The sequence below is a fragment of the Tursiops truncatus genome, chromosome 15 (assembly GCF_011762595.2).
Source record: "Tursiops truncatus isolate mTurTru1 chromosome 15, mTurTru1.mat.Y, whole genome shotgun sequence".
NCBI lineage: Eukaryota > Metazoa > Chordata > Mammalia > Artiodactyla > Delphinidae > Tursiops > Tursiops truncatus.
Window position 1 is genome coordinate 57,355,776 of NC_047048.1, and position 20,844 is coordinate 57,376,619.

At 36.7% G+C, this 20,844-nt stretch overlaps 1 protein-coding gene across 5 annotated transcripts in view; it reads right to left on the bottom strand.

Moving 5' to 3' along the window:
- EBF4 (EBF family member 4) overlaps nt 1-20,844 on the bottom strand; it is a 57,906-nt gene that overhangs the window by 20,864 nt on the left and 16,198 nt on the right. For all 5 annotated transcript variants that reach the window (XR_004522080.2, XM_073792796.1, XM_033839976.2 and 2 more), the window contains exon 7: nt 20,072-20,140. Coding sequence is in view for 4 of the 5 variants with exons in the window: in XM_073792796.1 (XP_073648897.1) it covers nt 20,072-20,140 (69 nt within the window). In the remaining variant the exon portion in view is untranslated. The remainder of the gene's footprint in view (nt 1-20,071; nt 20,141-20,844) is intronic.

A 20,844-nucleotide genomic window follows, 5' to 3' on the forward strand; every position in this document is an offset into this window, starting at 1 on the left:
GTTTCCTGACAGCCCTATTTTCAGGACTTGTTATTTGACCTGACTTAGAACTTGCTTAGTGGGAAAAACCCTACTCTCAGGGTGTTTGTTGAAAACAACCTGTAGCAATTGTTGAACACTGCTGTTGCTTGAGACAGTGACACTGGTTGAGGCAAACGAGAGTCTGGCCAAAAAACTTTAAAGGAAAAAGTGGGAATGAGATGTTCATAGGGGGCTCTGAAAAGCTCTTATATATTTCTGGATATCTAAAAGGCCATGTGTATGTGCAGGGAAGAGAACATGTCAGGAAAGATCTCCAAAGGCCCTAGTCTCTCATCTCTGGCTGACCCTGAAACTCTGCACAAGCAGGAAGTAAAGGTTAAGGCAAAGTTGTAACTTGCTGGGGCATTGAAGGCATGCCACAACACACACACAGAACATTTTGGCAAGGGTTGAAGACTTACTGGTTCAAGGCATTTAAGGAAATGCCTGTCCAAACATGAGCTGACCACTAACCTAACTGAACAGAAACTTCTGTGGCCACACATGACAGAAAATATAGACTCTATATAATCAGTCCAGGAAAGTCACTAAACAAACAAACAGCAACAGCAACAAACACTGGGAAGGGGGATATGATATCAAGAGTTACCACATTATATTATTAAAATATTGAGTTCTCAACAAATAATCATGAAACATGCAAAGTAACAGGAAAGTATGGTCCAAATGTGAGACATAAAGCAGTCAATTGGAACTGTTCCTGAGCAAGTCCACATGTTAGACTTACTAGACAAAGACTTTAAATCAGCTATTATAAATACGTTTAAAGAACTAAAGGAAACCATGTCTAAAGAACTGAAGAAAAGTATGAGAATAATATCTCACCAAATAGGGAACATCAATAAGGAGATACAAATTATTATAAAGAACCAAATTTAAATTCTGGAGTTGAAAAGAAAAACAATTGAAATAAAAATTTTCTAGAAGAACTCAACAGCAGAAGAAAAATGAGTTGACAGAAGACAAATGTCAGTGAACTTACGATAAGTCAATTGAGATTATACAGTTCTGGAACAGAAAGGAAAAAGAATGAAGACTGAACAGAGCCCATGATGTTGTGAGACACCATCAAACATACCAACATATGCATAATGGGGGTCTCAGCAGAAGAGAAGAAAGGAAAAGGGGCAGAAACAATGAAGAAATAATGACCAAAAACTTCCCAAGTTTGATGAAAAACCTTATCCCACACATACAAGAAGCTTAATGAACTCCAAGTAGTATGAACTCAAAAAGATCCACATGTAGACAGACGCATCATAATCAAACTATTGAAAGACAAAGACAAAGAAGGAATCTGGGAAGCAGTAAGGAAGAGAAGCAACTCATCATGTACAAGGGAGCCTGAATAAGATTAACAACTGACTTATTACCAGAAACCATGGAGGTCAGAAGACAGTGGGATGATATAAAGTGCTGAAAGAAAATGACTGTCAACCAAAAATTCTATATCCAGCAAAACTATCCTTCAAACATGCAGGATAAATTAAACAAAATTAAATAAACATGAAAGATTAAGACATTTCTAGATAAACAAAGACTGAAAAAATTCATCACCAACAGATCTTTCCTATAAGAAATAGTAATGGGAGTCCTTTAGTGTGAAATGAAAGGATACAAGACAGTAATTCGAATCCCCATGAAGAAATAAATAATACTGGTAAAAGTTAACTACTCAGGTAAATATAAAAGACATTATAAATGCATTTTTGTCTGTAAATATTTTGTTTTCCTACCTAATTTAAAATACAACTGTGGGCTTTGAGAGTCTGCCTGCTGATGCAGGGGACACGGGTTCGTGCCCCGGTCTGGGAAGATCCCACATGCCGCGGAGCGGCTGGGCCCCTGAGCCATGGCCGCTGAGCCTGCGTGTCCGGAGCCTGTGCTCCGCAATGGGAGAGGCCACAACAGTGAGAGGCCCGCGTACCGCAAAAAAATAAAATAAAATAAAATAAAATAAAATAAAATACAACTGCACATGTGTGGGGCAGGGGGTACATGGAACACTGTACTTCTTACTCACATCTTCTGTAAACCTAAAACTACTCTAAAAATAAAATCTATTAAAGAAAACATCAGAAAGCAGTAATTATAAAACTGTGTTGATGGGCTTATAATGTGTAAAGATATAATGTGATTGACAAGGATGTGACAAGGAGAGGAGGGGGAATGGAGCTATATTGGAGCTATATATGGAATCCATTATATATTATTTTATATACTTGTATACTTAATTTTGAAATTAAGTTTATATTCATCTAAAATAGATTGTCTTAGGGACTTCTCTGGTGGTCCAGTGGTAAAGAATCTGCCTTACAATGCAGGGGATGTGGGTTCGACCCCTAGTCGGGGAACTAAGATCCTACATGCTGCAGGGCAACTAAGCCTGCGTGCCACAACTACCGAGCTCATGTGCCTCAATGAGAGAGCCCACGTGCCACAAACCACAGAGCCCACATGCTCTGGAGCCTGCGCACCACAACTACAGAGCCCATGTGCCCTGGAGCCTGAGCACCACAACTACAGAAGAGAAAAACCTGCCGCCACAACTAGAGAGAAGCCCACATGCTGCAATGAAGAGCTTACATGCTGCAGTGAAAGATCCTGCATGCCTCAACGAAGATCCTCTGTGCCGCAACTAAGATCCAATGCAGCCAAGAATAAATAAATTAAAAAAGAAATAGATTGTCCTAAATTAAGACACCGAATGTAATTCCCAGGGCAACCACTAAGAAGAAAAGCAGTAATGGAGGAATAGAGCAACTATATATATGACAGATAGAAAACATAGCAAATGGCAGACATAAATCCTACTTCATCAGTAATTACATTAAATATAAATGGATTAAACACTCCAATTAAAAGGCAAAAGTTGGAAGAATGGATTAGAAAACATTATCTATATGCTGTTTATGTGAGATATAGTTTAGATTCAAAGATAGAAATAAGTTGATGATAAAAGGGTTGTAAAAGATTTGGAAAAGGGTTAAGAAAGCTCTAACCAAAAATTTCTGGAGCAGCTATATTAATATCACACAGAATAGACTTTAAGACAAAATGGTTACATAAGACAAAGACAGACATTTTATAATTATAAACATGTCAATCTATCAGAAATAACAATTATAAACATATGTGCACCTGATAATAGAGCTCCAAAATACATGCAGCAAAAAATGACAGAACCAAAGGAAGAAATAGATAATTCAACAATAGTTGCAGATTTCAATGCCCTACTTTCAATAATGGATAGAATGACTAGACAGAAGATCAACAAGGAAATAGAAGACTTGAACAACACTCCTTATCGCAACTCACACAATAAATGAATTACATTTTACATAGCACCTTCAAGACTTAGCATAATAAAGATTTCATTTCCACCTACGGTGATCTAAATTAAACATGGTCTCCATAAAAATGACACACAATCAGAGTGTAAAGGCAACCTACAACGGCTTCCCTGGTGGCACAGTGGTTGAGAGTCTGCCTGCCGATGCGGGGGACACGGGTTCGTGCCCCGGTCCAGGAAGATCCCACATGTCGTGGAGCGGCTGGGCCTGTGAGCCATGGCCGCTGAGCCTGTGCATCCGGAGCCTGTGCTCCGCAACGGGAGAGGCCACACAGGAGAGGCACGTGTACCGCAAAAGAAAAAAAAAAAAAAAGGCAACCTACAATATGGGAGATAAGATTTGCAAATCATATATCTGATAAGGGGTTAATATCCATAATATATAAAGAACTCCTACAACTCAACAACAACACTACAACAAATAACCCAATTAAAAATTGGCAAAGGAATTCAATAGACATTTCTCCAAAGATGATGTATAAATGGCCAACAAGCATCTAAAAAGATGCTCAGCATCACTTGTCCTTAGAGAAATGCAAATCAAAACTATAATGATACATCATCTCACACATATTAGGGTGGCTACTATAAAAATGTAAAAAAACACAGAAAGTAACAAGTGTTGGTGAGGAAGTGGAGAAATCAGAAACCTGTGCACTGATGGTGGGATTATAAAATGGTGCAACTGCCATGGTAAAAAGTATAGTGTTTCTCAAAGAATTTAAAAAACAATCATATGATTCAGCAATCCCACTTCTGGTTATATATATCCAAAAAAACTGAAAGCAGGGTCTCAAAGAGATATTTTCACACTAATATTCATAGTAGCCAAGAGATGGAAGCATATGAATGTCTATCAATAGATGAATGTGGTATATACATAAAATGGAATACTATTCAGCTTTAAAAAAGAAGGAAATACACATAACGTAGCATCCTATTACATGCTACAACACGGATGAAACTTGAGGACAGTATGCTAGTTACAAAAAGACTAATACTGCATGATTCCACTTATATGAGGTATAAGTATATAAGTATATATGTATAAAGTAGCCAAATTCATAGAAAAAGAAAGTAGAATGGTGGCTATGAGGACTAGGGAAGGGGAAAATGGGGAGTTGTTGCTTAATGGGTATAGAGTTTTTGTTTTGCAAGAAGTTCTGGAGATCTGTTGCACCACGATGTGAATATACTTAATAATACTGGATTGTACATTCAAAAATAGTAAAGATGACAAATTTTATATTATGTGATTATTTTTTTTACCATAATTTAAAAAATGACATGAGGAAGTAATTCTTTGGTAACATAGACAATCTAACTGTAAGGTTAATATGAAAAATATGATTAAGAATAGTTGGGAAAACATAGAGTAATGAAGAAAGAGTACTAGATCTACCAGTTACCAAAATATTTTATAAATCTTCAAAAAGTAAAAAAGCATCATATTTCCATATGAATAAATAGATAGTAGGTATAATAAAATAGGATGGAAAGTTCAGAAATACATGCAATTACATTTAGACTATAGCATGGGTGATATTTACAATTGGTGGGAGAAAATGGATTATTCAGTAATTGCTGTTGGGACAACTAGCAGCTATCAGAAAAAAATATATAGATGGACCCATATTTCCTACCGTTCACCAGGGTAAATTCCAAATGGATGATTTCCTCTTCCAGCATTATGGCAGACTACATATCTTGAAGTGCCTTCCCATTATAACTAGATCCTGTGCTTTTATCTAAAAGGTAAGGAAAATCTCCAAGGATATTAAAAATCAAAAACAAGTGAGTTGAAATCTGAGTGGAAACCATGAACTATAAGCTAACACAAATATTAGGGTTGTAGTGGTAGCAAATGCCAATATAAACACTGGGATGGAGAACAGAGACACCTCAGAGGAGGGCCCTGGATCCTCTGAGGAACCTAGAAAGGTCCCAGGTTGGTAGCACCCCCTGTTCCTGTTAGAATCAAACACAAATCCTTCCAGAAGAAAGCATACCCCATTTTGGACCTGATTTGGTTCAACAAAATATGAGCTAAAATTATCACTACTACAACAATAATACAAAAGCACCAAACCAAGGAACAAGCTTCATGAATGAGAGTCAGCAGAAGTAATGAACAATAGATTTAGAACCCCAAGGACTTTAGATATTGGAACTATCAAATAGAGAATGTTGTGTTAGTTTGTGCTGTACTTTTCAGCAGCAACAATGGAAATATTTTCAAATTGCTAAGTAAAAAAAAAAACCACAAAAACTATCAATCTAGAATTATATTCCCAGGAAAACCATTTTTCAAGAAAGAGACTGATATAAAGACATTAATAGCAAAACAAAAGTGAGCGTGCTGTTTACCAACACAGACCTTCACTAAAGTACAAACTTCTTAAAAGATGTACTTCAGAAAGAGAGAAAATGACCCCAGAGGAAGTTGTGAGATGCACAGAGGAAAAGAAGAGCAACAAAATTTGGTAAATCTAAAGAAAAATTGTTCATCTATAACAAAAAGAATAATAACAATGTGTGGAATTTTAAAAGAATTAAATTTCTGTGCTACATGGCTTATAAATGTGACAGGGGTAAGAAAACAATCTAAGATCAGTGGTGTGCTGATAAATGTTTAACAACCACTTCTGGGGGGGAAAACCCCTGATTTATAATGTTCGTTGATTTCTATGGTTATAAATATATATGTTTCCCCCATGGCTGATTTCAAGCTACCAATATGATGTCATTAAATATGGAGTTGAGAAGAGATGCTAACAGTTAGCTCCTATGGACCAGTATGAGCCAGCTCCAGCACACCACTGTCAAAAATCCTAGTATTAGTCAGGAAAGGAATTACAATTTTGTTAGGAGTATATAGTAAATGTCAAGGGTAATAAATAAAAGCACAGAAATGAAGTGAATAAACTTCTAAACCAGTAAATGGAAAAACTGAATAAGAAATACATACACTACATCAAACAAAATATTCAATTTATTTTTTTAAATAGCAAGAAAGGAAAACAAAGAAACATGGAAGTGGAACAAATAGAAGGCTCAAAGCAAGATGGTAGAAAAGAGTTGAAATAAATCAATAATCTCAATAAGGTAAATGGATAAACTTGCCAGTTAAAAATAGACTAGATTAAAAAAATAAACTCAGTGATATACTGTTAAAAGAGAAATATCTGGGGCTTCCCTGGTGGCGCAGTGGTTGAGAGTCCGCCTGCCGATGCAGGGGACGCGGGTTCGTGCCCCAGTCTGGGAAGATCCCACATGCCGCAGAGCGGCTGGGCCGGTGAGCCATGGCCTCTGAGCCTGCGCGTCTGGAGCCTATGCTCCGCAACGGGAGAGGCCACAACAGTGAGAGGCCCGCGTACCGCAAAAAAAAAAAAAAAAAAGAAAGAAAAATATCTAAAACATAAGGACACATAATGGCTGAAAATAAAAGGACAGAAAAAGGTATATGAGGCAAATATAACCAAAAGTTGAGAGATCCTTTAAATAATATCAGATAGGGAATTCCCTGGCAGTCCAGTGGTTAGGACTTGGCACTTTCACTGCTGGGGACCTGGGTTCAATCCCTGGTCAGGGAATAAGATCCCACAAGCCTCGGGGCATGGCCAAAAATAAATAAATAAATAAATAAATAAATAAATAATATCAGATAAAATAGACTTTAAAGCAAAACTATTATTAGAAATAAAGGATCAATGCTGATAAAAGGTTCAATCCAAAAGGAAGCTATAAGATTTTAAAACCTGTCCACATTTAACAAAATAGCCTCTCTCTCTCTCTCTCTCTCTCTCTCTATATATATATATAATTAATTAATTTTATATTAATCTTCCACATGAAATTTCAGTTTATCTTTGTGGGATATAATTGATGAAACCCACAAAGGTAAGCTGAAAGTTCATGTGCAAGATTATAACCTGATCTCTCAATTTTTAATAGGTCAAGCAGACAAAGATAAATAAATACAGACCTGAACAACACAATTAATAATCTTGAAAAAATGGGCATATATAAAATGGTAGACTCCTAGATCCAAAAAGATCAATGAACTCCAAGCACAAGGAACATGAAGAAAACTACAACAAAGCACATCATAATCAAGTTGCTAAAAATGAATAATAAAGAAAAAAAATTTAAAGCAGCCAAAGATAAAAGAAATATGTACACAGGAATAAAGATAATAATGGTATCAGATTTCTTATTGGGAATGCAAGAGAAAAGACAGTGGAGCAACATCTTAAAACAACAACTACTACTACTACTGCCAACCTATAATTCTATACCCAGTGAAAATATCTTTCAAAAAATTACAAGAAATATTAAAGGATGCCCTTCAGGCATAAGAAAAATGATACAAGATGGAAATATGAATCTATGGAAAAGCATGAAGAGCAATAGAAATAGTTACATGGGTAAATATATGATATTTTTCATATAATTTAAATCTCTTTAAAAATAATTGACTGTTGAAACAAACATAATATCAATGTACTGTAGATTATAGAACATATATAAAAATAAAATTTAAGACAATAGCACGAAGTGGTATAATTGAAGGTACACTGCAATAAGTTAAAGATGTGTACTTTAAGCCCTAAATCAATTACTAAAATAACAAAATAAAGAATTTTGCTAATAAACCAACAAAGGAGATAAAGTTGAATAATAAAAAATACCTGAATAATCTAAAAGAGTAAAGAAAAAGGAAAAGAACAAAAAAGAGACCGAACACCATAGAAAGCCAATATCAAGGTGACAGACTCAAACTTAATCATATCAATAATCACATTAAATGTAAATGGTCTACACATACCAATTAAAAGGCAGAGATTATCAGATCAGATGAAAAACTGAATGACATGCTGACTATAAGAAATGCATGTTAAGGACTCAGGCAAAAAAAATATACAAATCAATTTTCACTGTAAAGTAAAGGAGCTGTTACAGTGGAGGATTACTGGACTGAATGTCAATATTATGACAGAAAAAAAAATATATATGTGTCACCTTGGGTGTGTTACTTAACTTCTTGTCTCATATGTAAAATGGGATAGTAGTAGTATTGTTGGGAAATTATGTGAGATAGTATATGTAATGTAGAGCACTTAGAATGGTATATGGTTCAACTAAAGACTATATATGTGTTTGCTTTCTTCATGGTATTTTATTGTGTATATGCAATATAATTAATTTAGCTAGTTTCCCATTGATCAATGTATAGCATTTTCAATTCCTCTGCTATTCCAATGTTGTTGTCAATATCCGTACATATCCATTACCATTGGCCAAAAAAAAAGATAGTCTCCTTATTTTTCTCCTAGATTAGCTTTTCATATTTAGATTTTCATTATTCTTATGGTTGTTTGATTTTTGTATTTGGTTTGTATTAGAAATCTATGACTATTCCCACTGCCACCCTTAAGTAAAATAAATCACCCTTAAATAAAATAAAATAAATCTCAAAAGTAAGTTAGCTATGGTGTTAGAAGTTAGGACAGTGGTCACCTTTAAGGAAGAAAGAAAGGTATAATTATATTTACTGACCAGGGTGGTAGGTGTGTTCACTTTGCTGATATACAATGATCTATAAACTAATGATTTGTACATTTTTCTGTATACATGTTGTAGTGGTGTGCTAAAGCTGGTTCACCCTAGTTCATGAGGGCCAATTGCTAAACGGGAATTTGTGAGTCAAGTGTCAAACTGTTGGTAGCTTAAAATTAACCATTAAGAGAGTATTTACATCATTAATTTAACAAAAATTACAAATGAGCAATTTTTCTTTTCCCAAACTGTATGTATTTGTTATACTGCAATAAAAAAAGTTTAAAAAAAAGAAATGCATGTTAAATATAAAGACACAAATAGATTAAAAATAAAACAATGGAAAAGATTTATCATGCTAATACTAGTCAAAAGAAAGCTTGAATGGCTATATTACTATATCAAAGTAGATTTTACGGATTCATAATAAAGGGGTCAATTAAACAAGAGGACATAAAATAATCCTATATATCTATGTACCTAATAACAGTTTTTCAAATTATATGAAACAAGACTGATAGAACCTCAAGGAAAAATAGACAAATCCACAATAATAGTTGGTCATTCCAATACCCTTCTCTCAATAACAGAAAAATAAAACAGGCAAAAAGTCAGTCAGGATATAGTAGACTCAAACAACACTTATCAACTAATGTGGCCTATTTGATATTTATAGGACACTGCATCCAACAACAACAGAAAACACATTCTTCCCAAGTGCACACAAAACATTTATCAAGGCAGGCTATATTCTGGGCCATAAAATGCATCTCAAAAGATTCAAAAGGATTCAATTTATACAAAATATATATTCCTTGACAATTGAATTAAATTAGAAACAAGTAATGGAAATATCCTAAGAGAATCCCCAAACTTTTTGAAACTAAATAACGTATGGGTTAAAACAAAACTCAAAAGGGAAATCAGAAAGTACTTTTAATTAAATGGAAATGAAAACATAACATATCATGATTTGTGGTATGACCCTAAGGTAATACTCAGAGAGTAATGCATAGCACTAAAAGTCTGTTTTAGACAGAAGGAAAGGTCTTAAATAAATGACCTCAGTTTTAACTCTAGGAGACCAGAAAAAGGAGAGGAAATTAAGCCCAAAATAAGCAGAAGAAAGGAACTAATAAATATCAAAATAGGAAATAGATAAACAATGGGGAAAATCAATGAAACCAAAAGGTTCTTTTAGAAGGTCAATAAAATGGATAAACCTGTAGCCTGACTGATCAGGAAAAAAGAAGACACAATTTGCCAGTATCAGAAATGGGAGTGCTGACATCACTGCAGATTCTAGAGATATTGGATAGGGAATATTATAAACAATTTTGTGCCAACAAATTCAACAACTTATAAGAAATGGACAAATTCCTTGAAAGATACAAATTACCAAAGTTCATTCTAGAAAAAGTAGATAGCCTATTCTATTAGAGACATTGAAATTATAGTTAAAATACTTGCCACAAAGAAAAGTCCAGGCTCAGATGGCTTCACTGGTGAATTCTACCAAGCACTTAAGGAAGAAGTAATACCAATTCTACACAAACTGTTCCAAAAAATTGAAGAGCTGGATATACCTCCCAACTAAATCTATAGGCCAGTATATCAGCACACCTGATACCAAAACCAGACAAAAAAGTTATAAGAAAATTAAAGACAAATATTCATCATGAACATTCAAAAACTCTAAACAAAATTTTATTAAATTGAATCCAACAATATATTAAAAAGATAATACACCATGACCAAGTGCAGCTCATCTGGGAAATGCAGGGTTGGTTTAACATCGGAAAACCAACTGATGTAATTCATCATATTAAACTAAAAAAAAATGATAATCTTAATAGATGCAGAAAAGCCCTTGACAAAAATCTAATACCAATTTCTGATAAAAACTCCAGTAACAAAAAATAGTAGAGAATTCTCTCAACCTGATAAAGGCATCTATGAAAAACCTATAGCTACACACACACACACACACACACACACACACACATACATACATACATACATTAAAAACATACATAATGGTGAAAGACTGAGCAATTTCCACCTAAGATCAGGAACAAGATAAGTGTCCATCCTCACCACTGCTACTATCAACATTGTACTGGAAGGTCTAGCCAGTACAATCAGGCAAGAAAGATAAATAAAAGTCATCCAGATTGGAAAGGAATAAATAAAAGTGTCTTTATTTGCAGATGACATGATTGTCTATAAAGATAATCTGTTGGACTCTTTGAAAAGTTACTAGAACTAATAAGTGAGTTTAGCAAGGCTGCAGACTACAGAATCAGTTATACAAAAATTCATATTTATATATACCATAAATAAACCATTGGAAATTGAAATTTAAAACAGCATTTACAATAGCATCAAAATAAAGAAATACTAAAGGATAAATCTGAACAAGCGATGTGAAAGATCTGCATTCTAAAAACTACAAAATATTGATGAGAGAGATTGAGGACGATCTAAATAAATGGAGAGATATGCCTTGTTCATGGGTTGGAAGGCTCAATATTGTTAAGATATCAATTTTCCCAAATTAGTCTAGAGATTCAGAGTCCCAGTCAATATCTCAATGGAATTTTTTGTAGAAATTGACAAGTTGATGCCCAAATTCATATGGAAATGCAAAGAAAAGAGTTGCAATGAAGAAACAAAGTTGGAAGACCTATATTACCTGATTTCAAGAATTGTTATAAAGCAACAGTAATCAAAACAGTGTGGTATTGGCATAAAAGCTAGACTAAGGAATCAATGGAACAGAATAGAGGCCAGAAATAACCCCACACATATATAAACAATTGATTTTTTACAAAGTTTACAAGAAATGGTGCTGGAACATATATATATATATATATTGCAAAACAAATATATATTGCAAAACAAAACAAAACGTCTTGAATCTATACCTCTCATCAGCTACAAAAATTAACTCAAAATGGTTCCTACTCCTAAACGTAAAACCTAGAACTACAAAACTTATAGAGGAAGGGGGAAATTTTCTGTGACCTTGGGTTAGGTAAAGATTTTTTAGCTATGACAACAAAAACACAATACACAAAAGAAAAAATTTATAATTTGGACTTTATCAAAATTAAAAACTCATGCTCTTCAAAAACACTCTTAAGAGAATGAAAAGACAAGCCACGGACTGGGAAAAATTTTCTGCAAAATATTTATCTGATTTTTATCCATAGTATATAAAGAACTCCCACAACTCAGAAATTAAAAAACAACCCTATAAAAAGGGAGGGGTGAACAAACACTTCCCCCCCAAAAAAATATAGATGGCAAATAAGCACATGAGAAGTTGTTCAACATCATTAGTCATTAGGGACATGCAAATTAAAACCATAATGAGATATCACTACACATCTATTAGAATGGCTAACATTAAAAACAGAGATCATTCTCATGCCGATGAGAATGTAGAGGAATTACAACTCTCACACTCTGCTGGTGGGAAACATAAAATGGTACAACCACTTTGGAAAATAGGCGACTACTTATGAAGTTAAACATATACTTACCATACACATACACATATACATATACAACCATTCTACTCCTACTTATTTTAGCCAAGAGAAATGAAAGCACTTGTCCATATAAGGACTTGTACATAAATGTTTATAAAGCTTTATTTATAATAGACAAAAACCGGAAAGAACCCAAATGTCTATCAAGAGATGAAGGCATATTTTGCTATATTCATACAATGGAATACGACTCAGCAATAAAAAGAAATGAACTATTAATACATGTAACAAAGTGGATAACACAAAAAAATTATGCTGAGCAAAAGAAGCTAGACAAAAGAAAAAGCACATACTGTATCATCCCATTTATATAAAACTCTAGAAAATGCAAACAAATTTATGATGACATAAAGCAGATCAACTGTTGCCTGAGGATGGAGGTAAGGGGAGAGAGGGAGAGATTCCGGGGGGGCATGAGAAAACTTTTGGGAATGAAGGATATGTTCACTATCTCAACTGTGGTGATGGTTTCATCAGTGTATACATATGTCAAAACTTTTCAAATTGTATGTCTTATGCCTGTTTTATTGAATATCAATTATACCTCATAAAGTTAATTTAAAAATAAAGAATAAGGAAACATACTTCTAAATAGCCCATGTATTAAAAGAGAAATCATAACAAATTTAACAATCCTTGGAACTGATAATGAAAATATGAGATATAATAATGTGACATAGGGACTTGCCTGATGGTCCAGTGGTAAAGAATCTGCTTTCCAATGCAGGGGATGAGGGTTTGATCCCTGGTCAGGGAACTAAGATCCCACATGCTGCGGGGCAACTAAGCCCCCGCGACACAACTACTGAGTTTGTGCACCTCAAGGAGAGAGCCCACGTGCCACAAACTACAGAGCTCCTGAGCCCTGGAGCCCACCTGCCACAACTAGAGAGAGAAAACCCGCATGCCACAACTAGAGAGAAGCCCGTGCGCTGCAACGAAGAGCCCACATGCTTCAACAAAAAGATTCTGCATGCCTCAACGAAGATCCTGCGTGCTGCAACTAAGACTCAACGCAGCCAAAAAAATAAATAAAAAATAATGTGACATAGAGGAAACATAGTATTTTAAGGAAATGTCATAGCCTTAAATGACTATATTAGTAAAGAAGGTCAACAATTAATGAGCTAAACATCCAACTTAAGAAATTAAAAAAGAACAACAAAATAAACCCAAAGAACTAAGAAGGGAGATGATAAAGATAAATGTAAAATTAATGTAATGTGAAACAAACATTAGAAAAAGATTGATAAAGCTGTCAGTTTTTAGAAGACACAAATAAAAGTAAAAATTGCTAGCAAAACTCACCAAGGAGAAAGATATGATACAAACAATTAATATCAGAAATGGAAAAGGTTCACAGCTAAAGATACAGCAGAGGGACTTCCCTGGTGATCTAGGGGTTAAGAATCCACCTTCCAATGCAGGGGACGCAGGTTCGAACCCTGGTTGGGGAACTAGGATCCCATCTGCCTCAGGGCAACTAAGCCCACGCACTGCAACTACTGAGTCCACGTGCTCTGGAGCCCGCACACCACAACTAGAGAGCCCACATGCCACAACTACTGAGCCCACGTGTTCTGGAGCCCACGCAACACAACTAGAAAGCCCGCACAACGCAACTAGTGAGCCTGCACAGCATAACTAGAGAGAAGCCAGCAAGCCACAATGAAGAGCACACGTGCTGCAACTAAGACCCGATGCAGCCAAATAAATAAATATTTTTTAAAAAGATACAGCAGAGATCAAAAAGATAAGAGAACATTATGAACGACTTTATGGAAACAAATTTGAAAACTTAGGCACATTTTACAAATTCCTTTAAAAATGTAACTCATGAAAATAGAGTAAAAAAGAAATAAAAGGCCTAAATAGTCCTATGACCGTTAAAATATGAATAAATGACTTAAAAATCCTCTCCTCCTCAACCCCACAAACTAAAACCAAATTGTAACAAATTTTCAAGGAACAAATCATTACAAACTAATACAAATTCATTCAGCAAATAGTAAAAGAAAGAACATGCCCCGTCTAATTATTTAAGGGTCTTATACCACAGACTGTCAAAATCATACTAGGACATTGTAAGAAAAGAAAATTACAAGCCAATCGTGTTGAACATAAATGCAAAAATCCTAAATACTATTAACAAAGCAAATCCTGTAGCATTTAAAGAAGATAGTAAATCATCATCAAGCTAGGTTTATACCAGGAGTAGTTCAGTATCAGAAAATCCATTAATGAAATTCAGTACATTAACAGTTTAAAGAAGAAAAGCCATATGATCAATTCAATACATGTAGAGAAAAACAACACATGAAATTCAACATCTGTTCATGAAAAAAACCCAAAAAACAAAAATTAAAAAACTCTCATACCAACCATTTTTAACTTGATCAAGTATAGCTACCAAATAGCTACAATTAGCAACATTTTAAATGGTGAAACACTGGAAGCATTTTCTTTAAAATAAAAAACAAGCCAAGACTGCCCATTATCACTCCTTATTTTTTCAAGGTTGTACTTGAGGTTCTAGTCAGTGCAGTAATGTAAGAAAAATAAATAAAATGCAAAAGAATTGGATAGGAAAAACAAGTCATTTTTTACATGTCTGTCTCTATAGAAAAAACAAAACAAAAGAAATCTAAAGACAAATATCTACATGCAAATATCAATCGTATTTCTTTATACTATCAACAAAGACTTAGAAAACATAGCAAAAGATATAATTTACAATAACAACAAAATATAAATTGTACCTAGAAATAAGCTACCCATACAGCTGAATGGTTCATTCCCTCACCTCTTCAAGTCCTTCCTCAAACTCCATCTTCTTAATTTGGCCTACTGTGACCACTCCATTTAAAACCACACCTCCCCCACCCCCAAATTCCAAATCAGTTTTATTTTTCTCTATTTTTTCCCACCTAACACCTTCTAACATACTTATAATTACTGTTTATTGCCCATCTCCCCAATGTCTTCTCTGTCCATGAATATGGATATTTTTTTCTGCTTTGTTTACTGTGGTATTCCTAGAACCTAGAACAGTGCCTGGTACATAGTAGATGCTCAATAAATATTTACTGAATGAGTGAATGAATGAAAGCAATAAGTGTATGTAGACTTTACTGAGAAAATTATAAACCTTTATTGAAAGGCTTTAAAGAAGATCTATATAAATGGAGAGATAAACCATATTCATGGATAGGAAGACTCAGTAGCATAAAGATGTGAATTCTCCTCCAAATTGATGTATAAGTTAACTGTACAAAACCCCCAGAGATATGTGTGTGTGTGTGTGTGTGTGTGTGTGTGTGTGTGTGTGTGTGTGTTGGTGTGGAACTTTCTACATGGATTCTAAAATTTATATGGAAGCACAAAAGGCCAAAATAGTCAGTTCTTCCCTGAAGAACAAGAGAAGATGGGAACCTTATCCTACACGCTTGTCTGTATTATTTTTATATAGATATAGTGATTCAAACAATGCCATGTTAGCACAGAGATTATCAAATAGATCAAGAGAATAAAACACAAGAGTCTAGAATCGGACACACAAATAGAAGGAAACTTGATTTAGGACATAGGTGGCACTGAAGCTCAGTAAGAAAGGATGAGTTATTTAATAAATGATACTAGAATAATTAGTGATTCATAAACAAAAATAATTACATTGATACCTTAATTCACACCATGCCCCCAAATTAGCTCCACATGGATTACTAACCTAAATGTACAAGGAAAAACTGTGAAATCTTTAGAAGAAAATATAGGAGAATATCTTTATGACTCAGCATAGAGAAAGGTTTCTTAAACAAAATGCAGAATGAAATCCATGAGGAAAATATTGATAAATGCAACTACACTGAGTTACTTGATATACACTTCCCTGACAAAGGATCAGTATCTAGGATCTAAAAAGAATCATTAAAATCAATTATAATTCCTGGTGATTTCAGTATCAATGTAAATAGATAATTCTTCCACACATTCTTCTCTCCATTCCTTGAGTATCTCTCCTCCAATGACCTTCTCTCTACCCTCCCTTGGCCACACATTACCAATAAACGGAATTTCCGAATAATCCTACCTACAGACAACCCACTCCCTAACCACCAGCTCCAACCCCTTCTAGTACCTCAACTCTAGTAATTCTTGGCCCCATCAAAACCTATGTTCCATTCATCCTGCCTTCTCTTCACTCTCCCATAGTCCTCTCCTTTCTGAGCTTAAATTCCTTGTTCCATTTTTGTAAACACTCCTTGCTTACACTTTTCACTCTCTTGCCCTCTCATGTTTCATCGTATTCATATAGCAAACCCCTAACTCTGGCTATATGCAACCACTCAGCTGTTCTGCACCTGCACTTGTACAGCTCAGCAGGACTGGGGAAATTGCTCACTTTTAATTTATGACCACAGGTAATTCCCTGATGGTCCAGTGGTTAGGACTCGGTGCTTTCACTGCCATGGCCCCAGGTTCAATCTCTGGTTGGGGAACTAAGATCCCGCGAGCCACGTGGCGTGGCCCCAAAAACATAAATTTTAAAAATAAATAAATTTATGACCACAGATCTTAGGTGGGCCCTTAGTGCCACTTGGCAATCACAGAACATTTCCATCGTCCATTCACTCTCTTGGACAACTGTTTCATGCCCTAGTGTCTCCCTCTCCATCCTCATCCTCAACTGTTGACCTTGCTTCCTATTTCACTGAGAAAACAAAGCAATCAGAAAAGAACATCCGTAAGCTCCTATGTTGGATATTCCCATTTACCCATGTCCAGGTTCTCTATCTTCCCTGCTGCCTCCATGGATAACGTCTGTGCTCTCAGCTAAAGCCAGTCCTCCACGTGTGCAGGAGAAACCCTGCCCTTCGCTGATTAGAGGACATTGCTTCAGCCATTCTCCCTTCTAACACTTGCATCATAATTTTCCATTTCCTACTGGGTTTTTGTCATCAGCATCTGAACAAGCTATATCTTTTTCTTGGCCTTACACTGTGCTCCTATCACCACCCTGTTCCATCCTGTTTCTTTGATCCCTTTAGGGTGAAAGTCCAGAGTTCCTTTAGTCACTGTCTCTAATCTCTCTTCTCCCATTCTCTCTTAGACATACTCCTATCAGAATTCTGCCCCTTTTGCCACTGAAATGGCTCCTGTTGAGGTCACCAATGTCCCCCACATTGCTAAATCTAATGATTAACCCTTAGTCTTTTTATCATATCCATGAGCAGGATTTGATGCAGTTGACTATTGCCTCCTTTTGGGATAATTTTTCTATCTAGGCTTCTGGCACTCCACTCCCCTGATTTTCCTTCTACTTTACTGGCAGCTGCTTCTCATTCTCCTTTGCTGGTTACACATCTCCATGACCTCTCAACATTGGACACCTCAGAATGCAGTTCTCGGACCTCTCATGTTTTCTTACAACACTCGTTCCCTCAATGATTTCATTCATTCAAATCTACATCTGTAGCCTGGACCTTCCCCTCGAGAGCCACACTCATGTGTTCAGCTCTTTTTCAACATCTCCACCTGGAGGTTTAGCAAGAACCTTAAATGTCATATGTCTCTCCTTCCATAACAAATCCTGTCAGTTCTGCCTATTAAGTGTATCCAGAATCCAACCACTTCTTACAAACTTCTCTATAACATCCCTTCTGTTGCAGCCTCCATCATCTCTCCTGGATTATTGTCATGGTTTCCTAACTCATCTCCCTGTCTCCACCCTTGCTTCCTGCGGGTCATCTTCAACACAGGAGCTAGAGTTAAAAACTTGTCAAAACATAAATCAGGTCATATCATTCTTCTCAAACACCCCCACTGGCTTCCATGTCATCCAGAATAAAAGTCAAAGTCCTTACAGTGGTTTACAAGAATGGCCTACATGCAACCTACAAGGCCCTGCATGGTCTGGCCTTCCTCCTGCCCCACCCATTGTATCTCTGACATCTTCATCTCCTACTGTCCCCCTCATTCCAGTCACCTGGGCCTTCTTGCTGTTCCTAAAACACAACAAGTACACTCTTGCCAAGAACATTCTTCTCCCAGATTCATACTTGGCTCGCTCCTTTATTTCCTTCAGGTCTTGGCTCAAATGTCATAGTTTCAGTGAGGTCTTCCTTAAATACTCTAAAATTGCAGTAGCCCCTTCCTGGGCACTCTCTGATCTTTCCTGATGGCTTTCTTTTTCTCCTTAGCTGTTATTACCATCTAACATGATGTACATTTTATTCAGTTAGTTTAAGTTTATGTCTATCTCTCCTACTAGATTGTAAGCCCATCGACACAAGACTTTTTGTCTGCGTTGGTCACTGCTTAATCCACAGCATATAGAAGAGACCCTGGCACAGGGTCCATATTAACAGTAGATGTTAACATTTAACAATAGATGTTAAAAAATTATTTGTTGAATGAATAAACAACATACTAATCGGCCAGAATACGGCAACAGGCATTCTCAAAATAGCTGGTACGAATATCAATTGGTATAATCTCCACAGAGGACAAACTGGCAGTAACTATCAAAAGTACAAATGCACATCTCCTTTGACCCAGAAATTCTGCTTCTAGTAATTTCCTTTATATAAATTCACACATGTGCTAAGTGACACATGGACAAAGTAATTCACGACAGCATATTTTATCCCTGAAAAAGAATGAAAACAGCCAAAATGTCCAGCAATAGAGACTAAAGAAATTATAGTTCATCCATACAATGGAATATTTTGCAGTAGAAAAAAGAATAAGGAGACTGCTTGTGTCTGCATTTTCTTGCACAGACTATCTCAGGAAGGATACCCATGAAACTGGTGATAATGCTTGCTTATTTGGAGGGCAACGGATGAGTCAGCAGCAGCGGTAGGAGACTTTGCTGTCAACCTTCCTAAACTTGAATTTTAGTACATTGTGAATGGTTTAATGGTTTACTAAAAGGAGAACAAGGCAGGGTTTATGTTCCAATATGGAATGAGTTCTAAGATATATTGTTACAAATAAAAAGGTAAGTACGAAAGACTGTGTACAGTATGCTATACATAGGGGTGGGGCAGACATACTTTTCGTTATTTACTCTTTTATACTTTTCGAATTTTGTACCTTATATATGCATTTCCTATTCAAAAAGAAATAAAATAATTTAAAAAAATCATGGTGGGAGAATGCATTTTCATATGCATCACCTTGACAATCCTATGATTGAAGCTTGCTAAGTATTTCCCTATTTTTTAAACAAAGGAAACAGATGATCAGAGAAGTCAAGTCAAACAGCACAGAGGCACCAGGCACCAGGACTAGAGCCCGCTTCCCTGCCAGGCCCTCCCAGCCCCTCTAGCCCAGCAGCCTCTACCACCCTCCACCCCTGCCCTCTCCAGCTCCTTCCCTCAGGACACAAAACTCTTATGCCCAGCCCCAAGAAGGTCTGCCACCAGGGGCTTCAGTCAGGGGACTGTTTCTCTTTGCTCAGAGTCACCAACAGGGTGGTGGGTGCCCCCGCGCTCTGTGGCTGATCCCAGCCTACCCTGGCCTTGCAGCTGCCAGGCCCTCTTCCCCTGGTCTGTACCTGTCAATGATGACGGGGTCTGAGGGTGTCTCATTCCGGTTGCCACAGCTCTTCCGGTCACAGCACCGGCTGAAGGAAAGATGAGAAGGGAGGGAAGGAGGAAGGGGGTGAAGGAGAGGGAGATTACAGCACGTGGTGTGTGTGTGTGTGTGTGTGTGTGTGTGTGTGTGTGCGTGTGTGCGTGTGTGTGTGTGTGTGTGTGTGTGTGTGTGTGTGTGTGGCTCTGGGGTGAGGATGCTGATGTCCTGTCTCTGAGTATGGAATCCCTGGGCCAGAGGGGCTCACTCTCAGGGCCCTGGGGGAGACAGGCAGTGAGGGTCCTACACAGGGACCTGGAGAGCCCTTATACCTGGGGTTAAGGATGGCCAAGAAACCCTTGTCCCAAAGGCATGCTGCTCCTGGAGGATCCAGGAAAGGGCAGGCTGCTGACCACCTACTCTCTCTGTACACTTTTTATACAAGTAGAAAAGAGCTCCAATTGTAAGCATGAACCTCATGAATTATCACAAAGTGAGCCCACCCATGTAACCAGCACCCATACCAAGAAATACCATGTGACTAGCGCCCCAGAAGCCCCCTCATGCCTCTTCCTGGTCACTGCCCTTCCCAAGGGTAGCCACTGTCCCAACCAGATTTTTGAACACTATTTTCTTTTCCATGTATGAAGAGCTGCCTCGGAGGACCCTTCCTGACTGACATCTCCTGGTGAGCCCTTGCCTAGAAATGCCAAGCTCTGGGGTAATGGGGAAGGGGAGTCTAGCACTGTGTTCCCT